The following is a 15,345-nucleotide window of genomic DNA, read 5'->3' as shown; positions in this document are numbered from 1 at the left end:
TTGGACTTTTGTGTAGATTTGTCTTGGAACCTTAAGTTTTCATGGATAGTAATTAATTTAGCTGTTCGATCAATAAGTGAATTTTCTGAAATCTTTAATTCTACGAGGTCTTTCTCAGTATCTTTAAACCAGTTGGGTTTCGTTTCGCGATTACGGAAGAAGTCAAAGATTTGTTTAGTTAATCTGTTGGAATTCATTCTGAGAAGATGTCCATAAAAATTTATTCTCCTTTCTCGCATATAATCTGAAAGTTTTTCAATTTTCTTGTAGAGAGTTTCATTTTTTATGTATATAATCTTATTGTCTTGAAATCTTGGCCGAATGATTTTTCTTAAAATTTTTCTTTCCTTTAGCTCAAGTTTCTCCATTTGGCCTTTGAAATTCATGTTAAGTGTTTCTGCTGCATACAGTGCTTCTGGCTTAATCACTGTCTTGTAATGTGTAATTTTTGACCTCCGTGAAATGAATTTTTTGTTGTATGTATTTTTTTGTCAGTTGGAAGGCCGATTAAAGTTCATTTTTTCTGGATTCCATTGCTTTGCTTTCCACAGCATTCCAACTAATCCATTCTCCGTGATATTTGAATTATTTTACTATTTCAATCTTCTGTTCTTGGACTTCGACTTCAAGCTATTTACATGAGTGCTTGATGTTTGTCAATATCTTAGTTTTTTCAAAGGAGATGTGAAGACATATTTTAGCTGCTTGTTTCTTTAGTTCAAGGATTTGCTCCGGTGCTTCTTCCATTGTTTCAGAACACAGTCCATTCCACGTAAATACATCCCACACCGTCATGGTTTGTCCAGTGACTTGGGTCGATAGCTTCGCGTGTCTGCGCCACACTGAAACCCTACCTTGAGCTCTTACCAACTGAAACCGGGACTCATAGAACCAGAGCAGTCCTTCAGGGTCCAGCCGATATGGCAACGAGCCCAGGACAGGCGCTGCAGACGAATTTATGCTGTCAGCATAGACAATCGCGTCGGTCAGCTGCTGCCATAGCCCATTAGCGCCTAATTTCGCCAGACTGTCCTAACGGATACATTCTTCGTATGTCCCACATTTTCCGCGGTTGTTTCACGCAGTGTCGCTTGTCTGTAAGCACTGACAACTCTAAGGAAACTTCGATGCTCTTGTCATTAAATGATGGCCGTCAGACAATGCCTTGCCCATGGTGAGAGCTAATGCCTGAAATCTGGTATTCTCGGCACACTCTTGACACTGTGAATCTCTGAATACTGAATTCCCTAACAAATTTCGAAACGGAATGTCCCATGCGTGTAGCGCCAACTACCATTCTACGTTCAAAGTCTGTTAATTCTCAACGTGCAGCCATAATCACGTTGGACACCTCTTCATGAGTATCACCGGAGTACAAATGCGCTGTCGTTTTACACCTTATGCGCGTGATACTACTGCCAACTGTATGTGTGCATACCGCTACCCCACGACTTTTATCAAAAATGGTTCAAATGGCTCTGAGCACTATGGGACTCAACTGCTGAGGTCATTAGTCCCCTAGAACTTAGAACTAGTTAAACCTAACTAACCTAAGGACACCACAAACATCCATGCCCGAGGCAGGATTCGAACCTGCGACCGTAGCGGTCTTGCGGTTCCAGACTGCAGCGCCTTTAACCGCACGGCCACTTCGGCCGGCACGACTTTTATCATCTCAGTGTATGTTCTCATTAAGTAATGAGCGCTGTCGACAGGGAACCTCAAATTGAATCCAAGTTTCCAGATTTCCTGAAAGCTTCCGTTACCGTTCCCCACAAGCGGCTTCTAATCAAATTGCGTCCTTATGGAGTATCGTCTCAGTTATGGGACATTTCAGAAAAGGTCGTAGTTCGTAGGAATGGAAGGTCGTCGAGTAAAACAGAAGTCTCTGGCGTTCCCCAAGGAACTGTCTCTGATGTGATTTAGACAAGATTTCTGCGTGGTACAAAAACTAGCGATTGATGCTGAATAATGCAAAGTCTGAGGTCATCTACAGGCGTCCTAAAATAAATCTATTGATTACAATTCGTTTACACGATAAATCCCACAAATCTGAAGGCTGTCAGTTGAACTAAAATACCTATTTAATAAAATGAAACAGCTAAACACCTACAAGGCAAAGTTAAGGCGATGTTCACTGTGGTTGGAAATTGGACGTGAGTCTATAATATTTCGTGTAATAGAATTTTCTCATTTTGAGAGTGCTAAAGGGCAATCTGTTTTAATTGCTAAAAACCATTCAACAGGCAAGATCGCATAAAATATTTCTTTCTTTAAGACAACCAGTTTCGACACACTTTGCTGCTATCTTGAGGTCTTAAAAATGTTTTTATTGTAAAATGTGTTCATTTTACGCTGAACCTCAGGCCAATATGTCAAGTGAATAATGTGTTGACTTTTATCCACTTGACATCTTGACATGAGGTTCTGCATAAAATGAACTCGGTTTACAACAAAAAGATTTTTAAGTCCTGAAGATGACAGCGAAGTCTGTTGAAACCTGTTGTCTCAAAAATGGCTCTGAACGCTATGGGACTCGTGATGGCTGGGTGTTGTGTGATGTCCTTAGGTTAGTTAGGTCTAAGTAGTTCTAAGTTCTAGGGGACTGATGACCATAGATGTTAAGTCCCATAGTGCTCAGAGCCATTTTTGAGCTATGGGACTTAACTTCTGAGGTCATCAGTCCCCTAGAACTTAGAACTACTTAAACCTAACTAACCTAAGGACATCACACACATCCATGCCCAAGGCAGGATTCGAACCTGCGACCGTAACGTTCGTGCGGTTCCAGACTGTAGCGCCTACAACCGCTCGGCCACCCCGGCCGGAAACCTGTTGTCTCAAAGATAGAAGTATTTTATGCGATCTTGGCTGTTGAATGGTTTTTAGCAATTTTATGTAATAACTGAAACCTATTTGTTTTTCATGTCCCAAAAAGATGCTTACTTCATCGTTTGATGTCCTTGCATCTGGTCCGTTACTGTGTTGACTAACAGTTTTACAGGCATATTCTTCCCTTAAATGTAAACTGTTCTCATCGTTATTTCCCTAAGAGAATATTATTGATAAAATGTTGATTATCCTTGTAATTTTTATCCAGTTAATATCTTTGAAGAGTGCAATTTTTTAGTCAACTATTTGTGCTTAAGGGGCTGCTTCCTTGTGGTAAATGAACACGATTTTTCAAGAAAAAAATATTATGTCCTCTTTAATTCTGAGCATTAGCCAACCTGCTAATCTCTATCTTGATGTTATTAACTGAGTCACATTACATAGTCTTGAGATTGGTATTAACTGATGACTTAAACTTTTAATCGATTAATTGTTTAATTAAATTGTTGTCTGTGAATGGTTATGATAAATATGTTTCTGTCTGAAATGAAACGGTGAATGGTGTTGACCAGCCGTGGGTCAAGTACTTCCATGTGAGTGTTTCGCTAGAAATTCTTTGGATCACGATTTGCCCCTTTCGTATCTGCCGAGTGTAATGCGTGGAGCCAGCCTTGTAGGAGCCTTACCAGAAGCAGGGCGCCTCCTGCGAGGAGCGCGGGCCGTCGCTGCCGTGCGAGGAGGCCAGGGAGGCGGCGCTGGAGCGCGCGTCGCGGCCCTGCTGGCCGGCGGGTGTCTGCTGGGCGTCGTGCAGCCAGCACGCGGCCGTTCCAGCTCCAGGCGGGCCCGGCGTCAGCGGCGTGCACGTGCCCGCCGTCGACGAGCGCGACAGCGCGCCCAGCTTGCTCATGCAGCTCACGCACCTGCCACGGCACCACCACACCCGTCATTCACAAAGGCCGCAGACAACATACAGGCAACAATAAGAACGGAGGCTCATGGTGGAAATGCTCGGATTAAAAAGCTTACAAGGCTTCCTCCACTAGTAGTCAGTCTCAACGTCTAAGAGACAATGACGGAAATAAGTTCCAGAACATGGATTAAAATTCATGGTGAAGGAATGTTAACTACAAGATTCGCTGATGACACTGCTATCCTCGACAAAAGCGAAGGAGAATTCCTGGACCTGTAGCAAACAATGAACATTCCAATGAGAACACTCTATGAACCGAAACGGAAGAAAGAAATGAACAGTAGCAGAAATTACATCAGTAACATCACGAAGTAATCAAAGGTAAGGAATTCAGCTACCTTGGAAGCAAAATAATACAGGACGCACGAATCAAGGACACAAAACGTACACCAGCACAGGCAACGGGACACTACTGCTCAATAGAAGCTTACTAGTATCAACCAGTGGCCTTAATTTGAGGGAGTTGTTTCTGAAAATGCACACATCATTGTATCGAAGTGGAACATAAACTTTGGAGAAACCTGGACAGAAGAGAACCGAAGCATTTCAAATGTCACACTCTAGTATAATGTACACTACTGGTCATTAAAATTGCTACACCAAGAAGAAATGCAGATGATTGACGAGTATTCATTGGACAAATATATTATACTAGAACTGACATGTGATTACATTTTCACGCAGTTTGGGAGCATACATCCTGAGAAATCAGTACCCAGAACAACCACCTCTGTCTATAATAACGGCCTTGATACGTCTGGGCATTGAGTCAAACAGAGCTTGGATGGCGTGTACAGGTACAGCTGCCCATGCAGCTTCAACACGATATCACAGTTCAAAAGTTCATCAAGAGTAGTGACTGGCGCATTGCGACGAGCCAGTTGCTCGGCCACCATTGACCAGACGTTTTCAGTTGGTGGGAGATCTGGAGAATGTGCTGGCCAGGGCAGCAGTCGAACATTTTCTGTATCCAAAAAGGCCCGTACAGGACCTGCAACATGCGGTCGTGCATTATCCTGCTGAAATGTAGGGTTTCGCAGGGATCGAATGAAGGGTAGAGCCACGGGTCGTAACACATCTGAAATGTAACGTCCACAGTTCAAAGTGCCGTCAATGCAAAGAAGAGGTGGCCGAGACGCGTAACCAATGGCACCCATAGCATCACGCCGGCTGATATGCCAGTATGGCGATGACGAATACACGCTTCCAATGTGCGTTCACCGCGATGTCGCCGAAGACGGATGGGACCATCATGATGCTGTAAACAGAACCTGGATTCATCCGAAAATATGACGTTTTGCCATTCATGCACCCAGGTTCGCCGTTGAGTACACCATTTCAGGCGCTCCTGTCTGTGACGCAGCGTCAAGGGTAACCGCAGCCATGGTCTCCGAGCTGATAGTCCATGCTGCTGCAAACGTTGTCGAACTGTTCGTGCAGATGGTTGTTGTCTTGCAAACGTCCCCATGTGTTGGCTCAGGGATCGAGACGTGGCTGCACGATCCGTTACAGCCATGCGGATAAGATGCCTGTCATCTCGACTGCTAGTGACACGAGACTGTTGGGATCCAGCACGGCGTTCCGTATTACGCTCCTGAACCCACCGATTCCATATTGTGCTAACACTCATTGGATCTCGACCAACGCGAGCAGCAGTGTTGCGATACGATAAACCGCAATCACGATAGGCTATAATCCGACCTTTATCAAAGTCGGAGACGTGATGGTACGCATTTCTCCTCCTTAACGAGGCATCACAACAACGTTTCACCAGGCAATTCCGGTCAACAGCTGTTTGTGTATGAGAAATCGGTTGGAAACTTTCCTCAACTCAGTACGTTGTAGGTGTCGTCACCGGCGCCAACCTTGTGTGAATGCTCTGAAAAGCTAATATTTGCATATCACAGCATCTTCTTCCAGTCGGTTAAAGTTCGCATGTCATCTTTGTGGTGCAGCAATTTTAATGTCCAGTAGTGTATGTTGTTTGGGCCGCTCGCCCTGCAGCCCTGCAAACACACTTACACCGTTGGTATGCGAGCGGCCTAAGCCAAAAGGGGTTGCATCAGCAGACGGCAGAACTTCTGCCTCACGTGCTGACTAGGCCAGGAGGCAGCTTCCATGGGACACGCGATCGCCAATAGTCCCTCTAGTATCTCGAGAAGGCCTGGGAATTACAGCAGCTCAATCCATCTCTCAGCTAGTCTTCTGCCGAGCCCTGAGCCAGATGCAAACAGCACCTGCAATTCTTCAGAGTCTAGATTGAAATCTTCGCTGTGCATGACGCTATGCTACTCGTCAGCCACCGCCGATCGAGGGAACCGCCACTGTCTGTCACTACCATAAGCAGGAGTTGGCCTCTGCATCGTAGGTGACCAGGAACTTCGTACTGGTGGTTGATCTTTTCTTTTTGTACTTCCAATTGAATATCAAGTTATGACTATTACATCATTCTATCCTTCAGCCTAAGTTCAAACTGGTCTAAATTCAGTGCCAATCACGAACTTTCACAAACTAATGTAGTGATTAACTTTTCTCCAGCAGAAGATGAATTTGGTTGCACTTTTCAATAAAACTGTTCCGCATTGTTTAACCTGGTTGGATTCTCATTGCTCCCCAACCATCGCACAGCTAGTGTGTTGGCCACAAAGATTTTTCTGCCTCCAGCGCCTCTGTTCGCTCTGCTTCCACTTCGAAGTTTTGTCCCATATCTGTTGTCGATGAGTATTTTCTGGGTCTCCTGTTATACCTCCCATGCCAAAAGACGTCACCCACAGTGTCATGGGTCACCAGTTATACGAGCGGCCGCAATCTTCCTGAGTCTTTGAGATGGGCACCATTCTCTCATCTTTCTCATGGGCAATAGGTGTGGTGTATGGATCGCTTGCCCAGCAGAGCTGCAGTCCTTCCCATGTCTGTAGTATACAAGCGGCCTAGACCAGATGGGGTTACACCAGTAAGCAACAAAACTCTAACCACACATGCTCAGTAGACCACCAGGTGGCAGCCCTTGTTCCACCACTGGTCGTCAGCTCTGCTGATCTCTTTCCTGCCGCAAGACATATTATCACAAGTACCTTGTCTAGTATCTCTATTGGGCTTGGGAGTTTAGAATGGACTCAATGCAAGTTCAATGCTGTCTTCAGTCGAGCTCTGAGCCAGGCGCCAAATGTACCCACAGTTCTTCAATCAGTATCTCGATTACAGACTCTGCTACTTACAATGCCAAGCCATTTGCTGTCCAACGCCGACTGAGGTAGCCACGAACGTCTTTCAACAGCATCACTAGGACCTGCATTCTGCATAAGTGGGAGCAAGGACTTATTATTGGTCATCTAACTTCACTACATTATTTTGCTCTACTTCTAAATGAAAATTATATTTTGACTGTTTCATCATTACAACCTTCAGCCTAAGTTCAGACTTTTGTAAGTTTAGTGCTGCTGGTGTCACTGAACGACAGTAGCTCCATTCACCATTGACTCGTGCTGCATGAACTCTAGCCATCTATTTCTCATCACGTTCCATGTGTGTGCTTACAACTGCAGGGACAAAAATGAAAAAAAGTAGGTTCAGTATCGAGACGACAGTTAACTCTCCTGCGCCAACTCGTGAGTAATGCACACAGTCGTGAGTTATCAACATGTGACCCCCAGTAATGCTTTTCCTCCAGGAACGCAGCACTAGGACACAAGCATGACCTATCCGTACAGCTGTGAGGAGAAATTTAAGACCAAAGCGGGACAAGTGGATGCCTGGGGCGCCAAGCGGAGAGGGGCGTCAGAGGTCCGCAAGTGCAAATTTGTATACGCGGTATATCGTAATTAGCAGCGAAAAGAGACAGAGGTGAAAGTATACGATATTAAAAGCAAAGATGTTCCAATAAACATTTGCGAGGGAAATGCGACAGTGTGGTTATATGAGCTGCCACTGATTCAGTATTGTAATAATGATCTACAGTCGTGGGATGGTGAAGAACTGAAAGTCACATGCCTGATTCTTGAGACTGTGCCAACTGATGGTGATGAAGGTGACACCAACAGAAAGGAATTAAACGATGGAATTTTGATATTACCGGCCACACTTCCTACTGGAAGTTATCTACAGAGCTCAAAATCTTATATCACAAAAAGCAATTTCATTGGCAGTTTTTCCAATAGTTTTGATGCTTACTACTCCTCCTGATGTTAGCTGTATACGCGGCTAGAGGTGAAACAAGTTTTCAATACTCGGGCTGGGGAAGACATATATTATGTGAGTACATCCACAAGAATGATTGAGAGGATTGTCAGCTTTACCTATTGAAATGATACCTTCAAGTCAGTAGATTCACGATGTGTTCAGATGTTACAACATTTCAACGTCAGTGTATACACTGAACAACTGTAGGAATTGCAAATGACTTTATTAATAGGCAACTTTTTTTCTCATTTCAACTGTACATATAAAAATTTTGAGCGTGTTTATCAGTTTCCAAGAACTTTAATCGTAAATTTTCTAAGGTTTAAGTACTTAATGGTGAGTTTCTTTGCAGATGAAACATAAAATTAGGCAGTCAAACAGTTTCTCGTGTTTAAAATGTCACTACAAAATTAGATGATTCCTTGTATTTCACTGCCATTTTTTCTATGGAAAGTAAAAAACTTAATTACAGAAGTAACAAAACGTTCCATTAAAAAACTTGTAAATTACAAAAATTTTATATTACCTTCCTTTCCACTCAGTTTCATAGATAGCACATTTTTACTAACGTTAGAACAATGCAATATGCTTAGTTCTTTCTGCTCCTCTAAAAGCTTTTCAGCATTTCAAGAATTATCTTGAATGCAAATTTTAACTCTTTCTTCTGTAAATCTCTACCACTGTAATACGTCTCAGAAATTTATTTCTGTCAGAGGTGAATGTCTATGTTGAACTCATTTTGAAGTAAAAAAAAAATAATTACTTGAGAAAAAGGTTGTCTGAATGCTTTTTGTCGAGCGTTTTTCTATATAGCTATGAAAGTTGGACATTGACGAAGAGAGAAACAGACAAATTTGAAATATTTCAGATGTCAGTGGGGAGGAGAATGGAGAAAATGAGCGGATACATAAGGAACAACAAAACAGTTGACACAAAAAACTCTCCCAAACCTGGTTAAGCAAATGAAAGAAGATTAGGTGGGACATACACAGCCAGAGTAGGCGATTCTAACAGCAGCTACCGAAGGTACGGTGGAAGGAGAAAAAAAAACGGGGATGAGAAGGATGAAAATAATAACTACGACACAGACGAACAGGAACAGGATCAGATGGAGACATTAATGGCGTCAAGAACCTGTCACCTATGCTGGACAGCTTCTGATTGTGATGACGATGACCTAAGAGTCCAAGGAAAGGTAAGTTGTTTGTGAGGGGTTTCCGGTAAGGGGAGGTGTCATTCGGACGGGAGGAGGGCGCAGACGTTACGACCATTGTGGGGGGAAAATCAGTAGGGCCATGCCTAGCAAAGCACTGCTGCGTTCAAATCAACCCTCGTGTCGAGGACAGGTTTGCTTCACAGTCGGGAAGACCTCGTTCGGTGCAAGGAGAGCGCGGCTACCCTCGCGATGTGACGCTGGATGCTGGACGCTGGCTCACTCACCTCTCCAGAGCTCCGCCGGGCCCGCTGGAGCCGTGCCAGCCGCCCCCGCCCGACATGGCCGACTGGTCGTAGTGGTCGCTCACCGACGACGTGTCGCCGCAGCCGTAGTTGCTGTCCAGGTCCGAGTTGCGCGCCCCCCCGGAAGACTCGGTGGACAGCCAGTAGGGGGAGCTGCCGTCGCGGTGCAACCTGGACAACCAGCAGCGTAAGGTGCCGCATTGTAACTGCATCTGTGCACGTGTGCGTCTGTCTACGTATGGTATTTCTTAAAACTTCACGTTTGCTTTGGGTTACGTTCCTGTACGGTGCCATCTGTGGCAGTTTATGTGGACATTATTACACAGGCTGATTCATAATGAATAGGACAAAAGGAAAGTCCTCCTGTGACTAAAAAAATGACAAACATGCTTTATAAAATGAGATTCAAAGGTTAACTCTCACAGTGTACGTTGGCAAAAGTGAAACAATGGAAAAACGTTGGCATAGAATATGCGACAAATCAACTATAATCGTTGTTCACAGACATTTTCCACCACGTTTGGTGAAGTGGCACCACTCCGCCACAACATCGTTGGATGTGCCAAGCAAATCGGGGAGACAGGATACATATCCAAGAAGCAAACCACTGGATGGCAAACTGTTGACAGTGAAGTGGTCGGAAATATTCGTACGATCTACGGAAGAAGTCCCAGAAAATCCACAGGCCGTGCCAACAGAAAATTGAATGAGCTGCAATCAACAGTGTGGCATGTGCTGTGCAAGCGTCTGCAGTTCAAGGATTACAGAACTGAATTGTTGCAGCCGCTAAAACCAGCTGATAATCCAAAATGGAGACAATTTTGCATTGATTGTCAAGGACAGATGGGGACATATGGTTTCGCAGATGGATTTTCATTCTCAGACAAAGCATAATTTGAGAATAATGGTTACAGAGAGCTCGCATTCCTCTCTGGAACGTGATGCTCCGAAGCTGAATGTTTTCTGCGCAATACATAGCCACATACTCCTTGGTCCTTTCTTTTACGCAGACTCTATCGTGACAGGTATAACCTATCTCGATATACTTTCTCCCTGGTTGACAGAAGAGGTACCCGACTTCGTTTTGCAATAGTGCGCAGCAGCGCCACTTCGGCATAACCTCGTGTGTAATCATCTCAACTATCATCTTCCACAACGCTGAATTCGTCATGCTGGCCGAATGACGTGCCGTTCATACTGTGACCCCCCTAGTTCGACTGACTTTGCACCAATGGAGTTTTTTCCTTTGGGGATGTGTGAATGAAACCGATTACAGATGCCCATTTCCGCAGCACTTACAGCAGCTATAGCATTGGATAGTCGGTGTAGATGGTGCAGTTAACTAAACTGAGTGGGCTACATTAGAATGGGTCTGTTAGGAAACGCAGTACCGGACAGACATAAGCTATTTAGCAAATGGAGCACACATCGAACATCTGTATGCGTCCGTATGAACTGTGAGAATTAGCCTTTCACTCCATATGTCTATTAATGTGCCCATATGTACACGTATATTATGTACATTATACGTATGTATATTAAATAAATATATTTTTGGAATAAAGTCGTTGCTATAATTAGAGGAATACTTTCTTTTTGTTCCGTTCATTTTGAATTACTCTGTATTTTTGTCACGAATTTATGATGTGCCCACAAATTACTGAGAAATTGTTACAACAATCATTATAATACGTAAATAAGAGGGTTGCCTAGAAAGTAGCGCACCACATCTTTTATTCTCAGCCGAAAACAACGCTACGAGTACGAAACGTTATGTATGTATTATTTGAAGTCTCGTAAGCGAGCGCGCCAACTTTCCGTCACTTCCGACGGATAGCGTAGCTGCAGGACAGTTTCAAAATTGCGTCTGTAGTGATGTACGTTACAAGCAACGTGACGTCATTGAATTTCTCACTGCAGAGAAAGAAAGTGTGTGGTATATTCACATATTCCTGTGCATGGTCTATGGAGCACCTGCTGTCGGCATAAGTACAGTCAGTCGCTGGACACGGAGGGTGAGTTCATCAGAAGACGGTTCGGCGGAGCTCCACGATTTGCAGCGGTCGGGGAGACCCTTCGGACTTCCACTTGTTTTGGGACATTAAAGGATGGCATTCGTGGAAAACATTTTGAGGACGATGAGGAGGTGATTCACACAGTGAAGCACTGGTTCCGCCACCAGGACAAGGATTGGTACCGACGGGGCATACACGCCCTGGTTTCGCGCTAGAGGAAGGCCATAGAACGGGAAAAATAGGGTGTATAGATAAAACACCACTCTTTCGTGTGTCTAATTCTCATTATGTTCAATAAAGAATTGTTGAAGAAAAAAAATGTGTTGCATACTTTACAGGCAACCCTCGTATTTATACATCATTACTCATGAGTATCTCCGGAGTTTCTTAAGATGACTGCGAAAACAACAACACATTCGGTAAAAAGACACTCATCAGCATCTCTCCAAATTTTAACTTACATTACAGTTGCTCAGTATGGGCAGCATTTATGATACAGAAAATTCACTGAAATCGCTCAGGCATATTGCCTGGGAACGCGCGACAGTAGTCCACTCTGGAAATCGTGACAAAAAATAAAAACACCTACAGCCATTCTTATTTTATTTTGTCGCTACCAGTTTCGACGCTTCATTGTGTCAGCTTCAGGCTGTTGTGATGCGGTACAGGTTGATACGATCCCCATGCATAACCCATCAGTTGCCAGCATTACTGGATTTGCTGATAATGTGTCAGCACTCCAACCATCAACTGTCAACAGTCCTGCTAAAAGGATGGACATACAAAAATACTCTGGAAATCTCTTCACTGGGTTGCCTATCAGATGGTGGGAATTCATTTGATGCACTATTAAGTGTACGATTTGTACAAGTGTTTTGTCATACCTGCCTCCTAATGCAAGTACATCATGGTGCATTAATCGAAAGCTGGGTAGATACTCTATCCTCTGATATGAGACACTTTCCCGTATACCCTGTATTTAACGCACATTGGTCTTCTGAAACCCCACAGGCATTTATGAATAACCCTGTATAAGTTGTCAAGATCATTTTCTCTTCAAATAAAAGTAGAACTGTACTAAACATTACTTTCTTACTGGTTAATATTAAACTTGAAATAAAAGAAACATCACGTACCTGCATAAGTCATCTGAGCATAGATCAGACAGAGCCGGTGTTGCCAGAACGGAAGACACCTCGGATGTTCGGGGTAGCATCTGCCGCCGGGGACTGTCCATCACTGCAAAGGAAAATGAAATGAAAATCGCCAGTCAGTGAGCTAAGTCAATCAAAAAGTCGTATACAGGAGCAATTTCGGAGTTTTCCTCAAGCAGACACGTGTCAGATATAGTACATACAATGCTGTCAGATGTTTGTACGTTGATAATCGGCTGTGGCTCCGGCAATACTGTTCATTTATGACATGAAAAGTAAGTAGCACATTCCACAGAGGTGGGATTACAAATTTCATTTCAAAAAACAAAATTTATGACTGACATCAAAGATGCACATTCTGATCTCAAAATTGGTAATAACTACATCTCTCGAGTAAAAGAATTTAAATATTTAGGTGAATAGATTGCAGAAAATTGTAATGAAAGAAATCTGTCTGATCAAGAGTCCAGAAAATGGGGACGGCGTTTCAATCAACAAAAAGCATTTACAACTAAAAGAGTCTCTCGTGGAACTGCAAAATACAACATTACACAACAGTAATTAAACCCGAAGCTCTCTACGCATCTGAGACACTAAACCTTCAATACAGAACACTAAAAGAGGAATTAGAAGTGAAAGAACGTAAAATAATGAGGAAAATCCTAGGACCAAGAACTAAAGATGGTGTGCATTATCCAAAACCCAATGCAGAAATATATATAAATATCTCCAAAATAACAGACACAATGCGCATGAGAAGAATCCAATTCATGGGGCATTTAGAAAGAATGGACTCAAACAGGTTAACGCACAAAATCCATACATTTTTAAAGAACAAAACAAAATCCATACATTTTTAAAGAACAAAACTACAACACCGAACTAGCATAAACAGACGGAAAAGACCTGAGAGAATTAGGGTCTCCAAATTTACATGATAGAAATGAAATCAGAAAAATCACAAACACACGGGGTTTTGAGGAAGAAGAGAGAAAAACTAAGCGACATACGTGGTCTACGCAACGAAAGCTAGCCCATTCGTTGTTTATGAAGGAATACTGGGCGAAAAGGAAGGTCAACAAATGTTGATTACGCGTGGTCCTATGTGATCCATCCGCGAAGAAGAAGAAGAAGAAGATGACAATCTCAGCTGTTGAAAACGGTCATCAGGAATAAATAGTATTAAATATGATCTTGGCTATTAAATTTTCTTCAATTTTTAAAGTGGATACTGAGAACACGCAGAAAACGTGAGAAGGACTTCTATGACTATCATAACCGATACAGACTGGCCCAAAGAATTTTATGTCTCGTTGATGAAGTCAGTTGTTACGATTCCAGAAAGTCTGAAATCTAATTTTATGCTTCAAATGGATTATGTACCACGGACTTTGTGTTACTACCAGCAGAGAAGTGACAGGCACCTCAATTGCACTACAGTACAACGGGCAGTGTGTTACTTACTGGACATGTTCCTGGTGACGGGTCGCCTCCTGACTGCCACCTTGCCCTGGGCCGCCATCTGGAAGGTCCTGGTGATCTCGTCGCCCTGGTCCGTGACGCACACGTGCACTCCCTCGCCTTTCCCGCAGCGGGAGCCACCCTCAAACACGAACCTGCCCTCCACCACGCCATAGCGTCTGCAATAAAAATAAATAAACTTATTCGTTTAGTGAAACGTAGGTGACTGGATTAACCGTGTATTACGATGAACCTTAGTGCCAACATCAAATGAAAATTAACACATCTGCAGTCGTCTCTTTTGCACTTAATTTGTTTACAGGACCAGTTTCGGTGTTCCACCATAAGCTCTTCAGGTAGCCTGACCGACGTAAAGTGGGAGGAGTCCAATCTCAAATGGTCCAAATGGCTCTAAGCACTATGGGATTTAACATCTGAGGTCATCAGTCCCCTAGACTTAGGACTGTGTAAACCTAACTGACCTAAGGACATGTATCCATGCCCGAGGCAGGATTCGAACCTACGACCGTAGCAACCGCATTGTTCCGGACTGAAGCGCCTAGAACCGCTCGGCCACAACGGCCGGCAGTCCAATCTCGTTTAGAGACTTAACAGGAGCCAATATTAAATAACCAGTGTCTGTAAGTCTGTGGTTTACACGACGCTAACACATCGTTCATATTGTCCGGTTTTAGAACTGCTGTCTTTGGAAGGCCGCTTGAATTTGCGTGCTCAACTGCCTGACTGGCTAACTTCAACGGCAATTAACTCGGAATTCATCTGTTGTGCCAATCTCTTCATCTCAGAGTAGCACTTGTAACCACCGTCCTCTATTATTTGCTGTATGTATCCCAAACTCTGTCTTTCTCTACAGCTCCCACTAATATCATGGAAGTTATTCCATGATGTCTTACCAGACGTACTACCATCCTGACCCATCTTCTTATCAGTGTTTTCCAAACATTCTTTTCCTCGCCGATTCTGCGGAGATCTCCTTCATTCCTTACCTTATTAGCCTACCGAATTTGCAACTTTCTTCCGTAGCATTACATCTCAAATGCTTCGAAACTCCTCTGTCCTGGTTTTCCCAGAGTCCATGTCTCACTGCCACGCAACGCAGTGGTCCAAGCGCACATTCTTACAAATTTATGCCTCAAATGAAGACCTATGTCTGATACCAGCAGACTTCTCTTGGCCAAGTCTGCTTTTTTGTCTTCCATGCTCCATCCGTCGTGAGTAATTTTGCTGCTAGGTGGCTGAGTTCCTTGGCTACTTC

At 43.6% G+C, this 15,345-nt stretch overlaps 1 protein-coding gene across 1 annotated transcript in view; it reads right to left on the bottom strand.

Annotated features, from left to right (window-relative positions):
* The window catches only part of LOC124596291, a 399,002-nt gene that overhangs the window by 19,454 nt on the left and 364,203 nt on the right, over positions 1-15,345 (bottom strand). The window contains exons 6-9 of the mRNA XM_047135384.1: positions 14,073-14,248; positions 12,591-12,693; positions 9,422-9,610; positions 3,519-3,752 (exon numbers count right to left, since the gene is read on the bottom strand). Coding sequence (XP_046991340.1) covers positions 3,519-3,752; positions 9,422-9,610; positions 12,591-12,693; positions 14,073-14,248 — 702 coding nt within the window. The remainder of the gene's footprint in view (positions 1-3,518; positions 3,753-9,421; positions 9,611-12,590; positions 12,694-14,072; positions 14,249-15,345) is intronic.

This window comes from Schistocerca americana, chromosome 2, assembly GCF_021461395.2.
Source record: "Schistocerca americana isolate TAMUIC-IGC-003095 chromosome 2, iqSchAmer2.1, whole genome shotgun sequence".
In the NCBI taxonomy this organism is placed as follows: Eukaryota; Metazoa; Arthropoda; class Insecta; order Orthoptera; family Acrididae; genus Schistocerca; species Schistocerca americana.
Note: the sequence above shows the minus strand (reverse complement) of the source record. Positions and strands in the feature narration are given on the sequence as shown.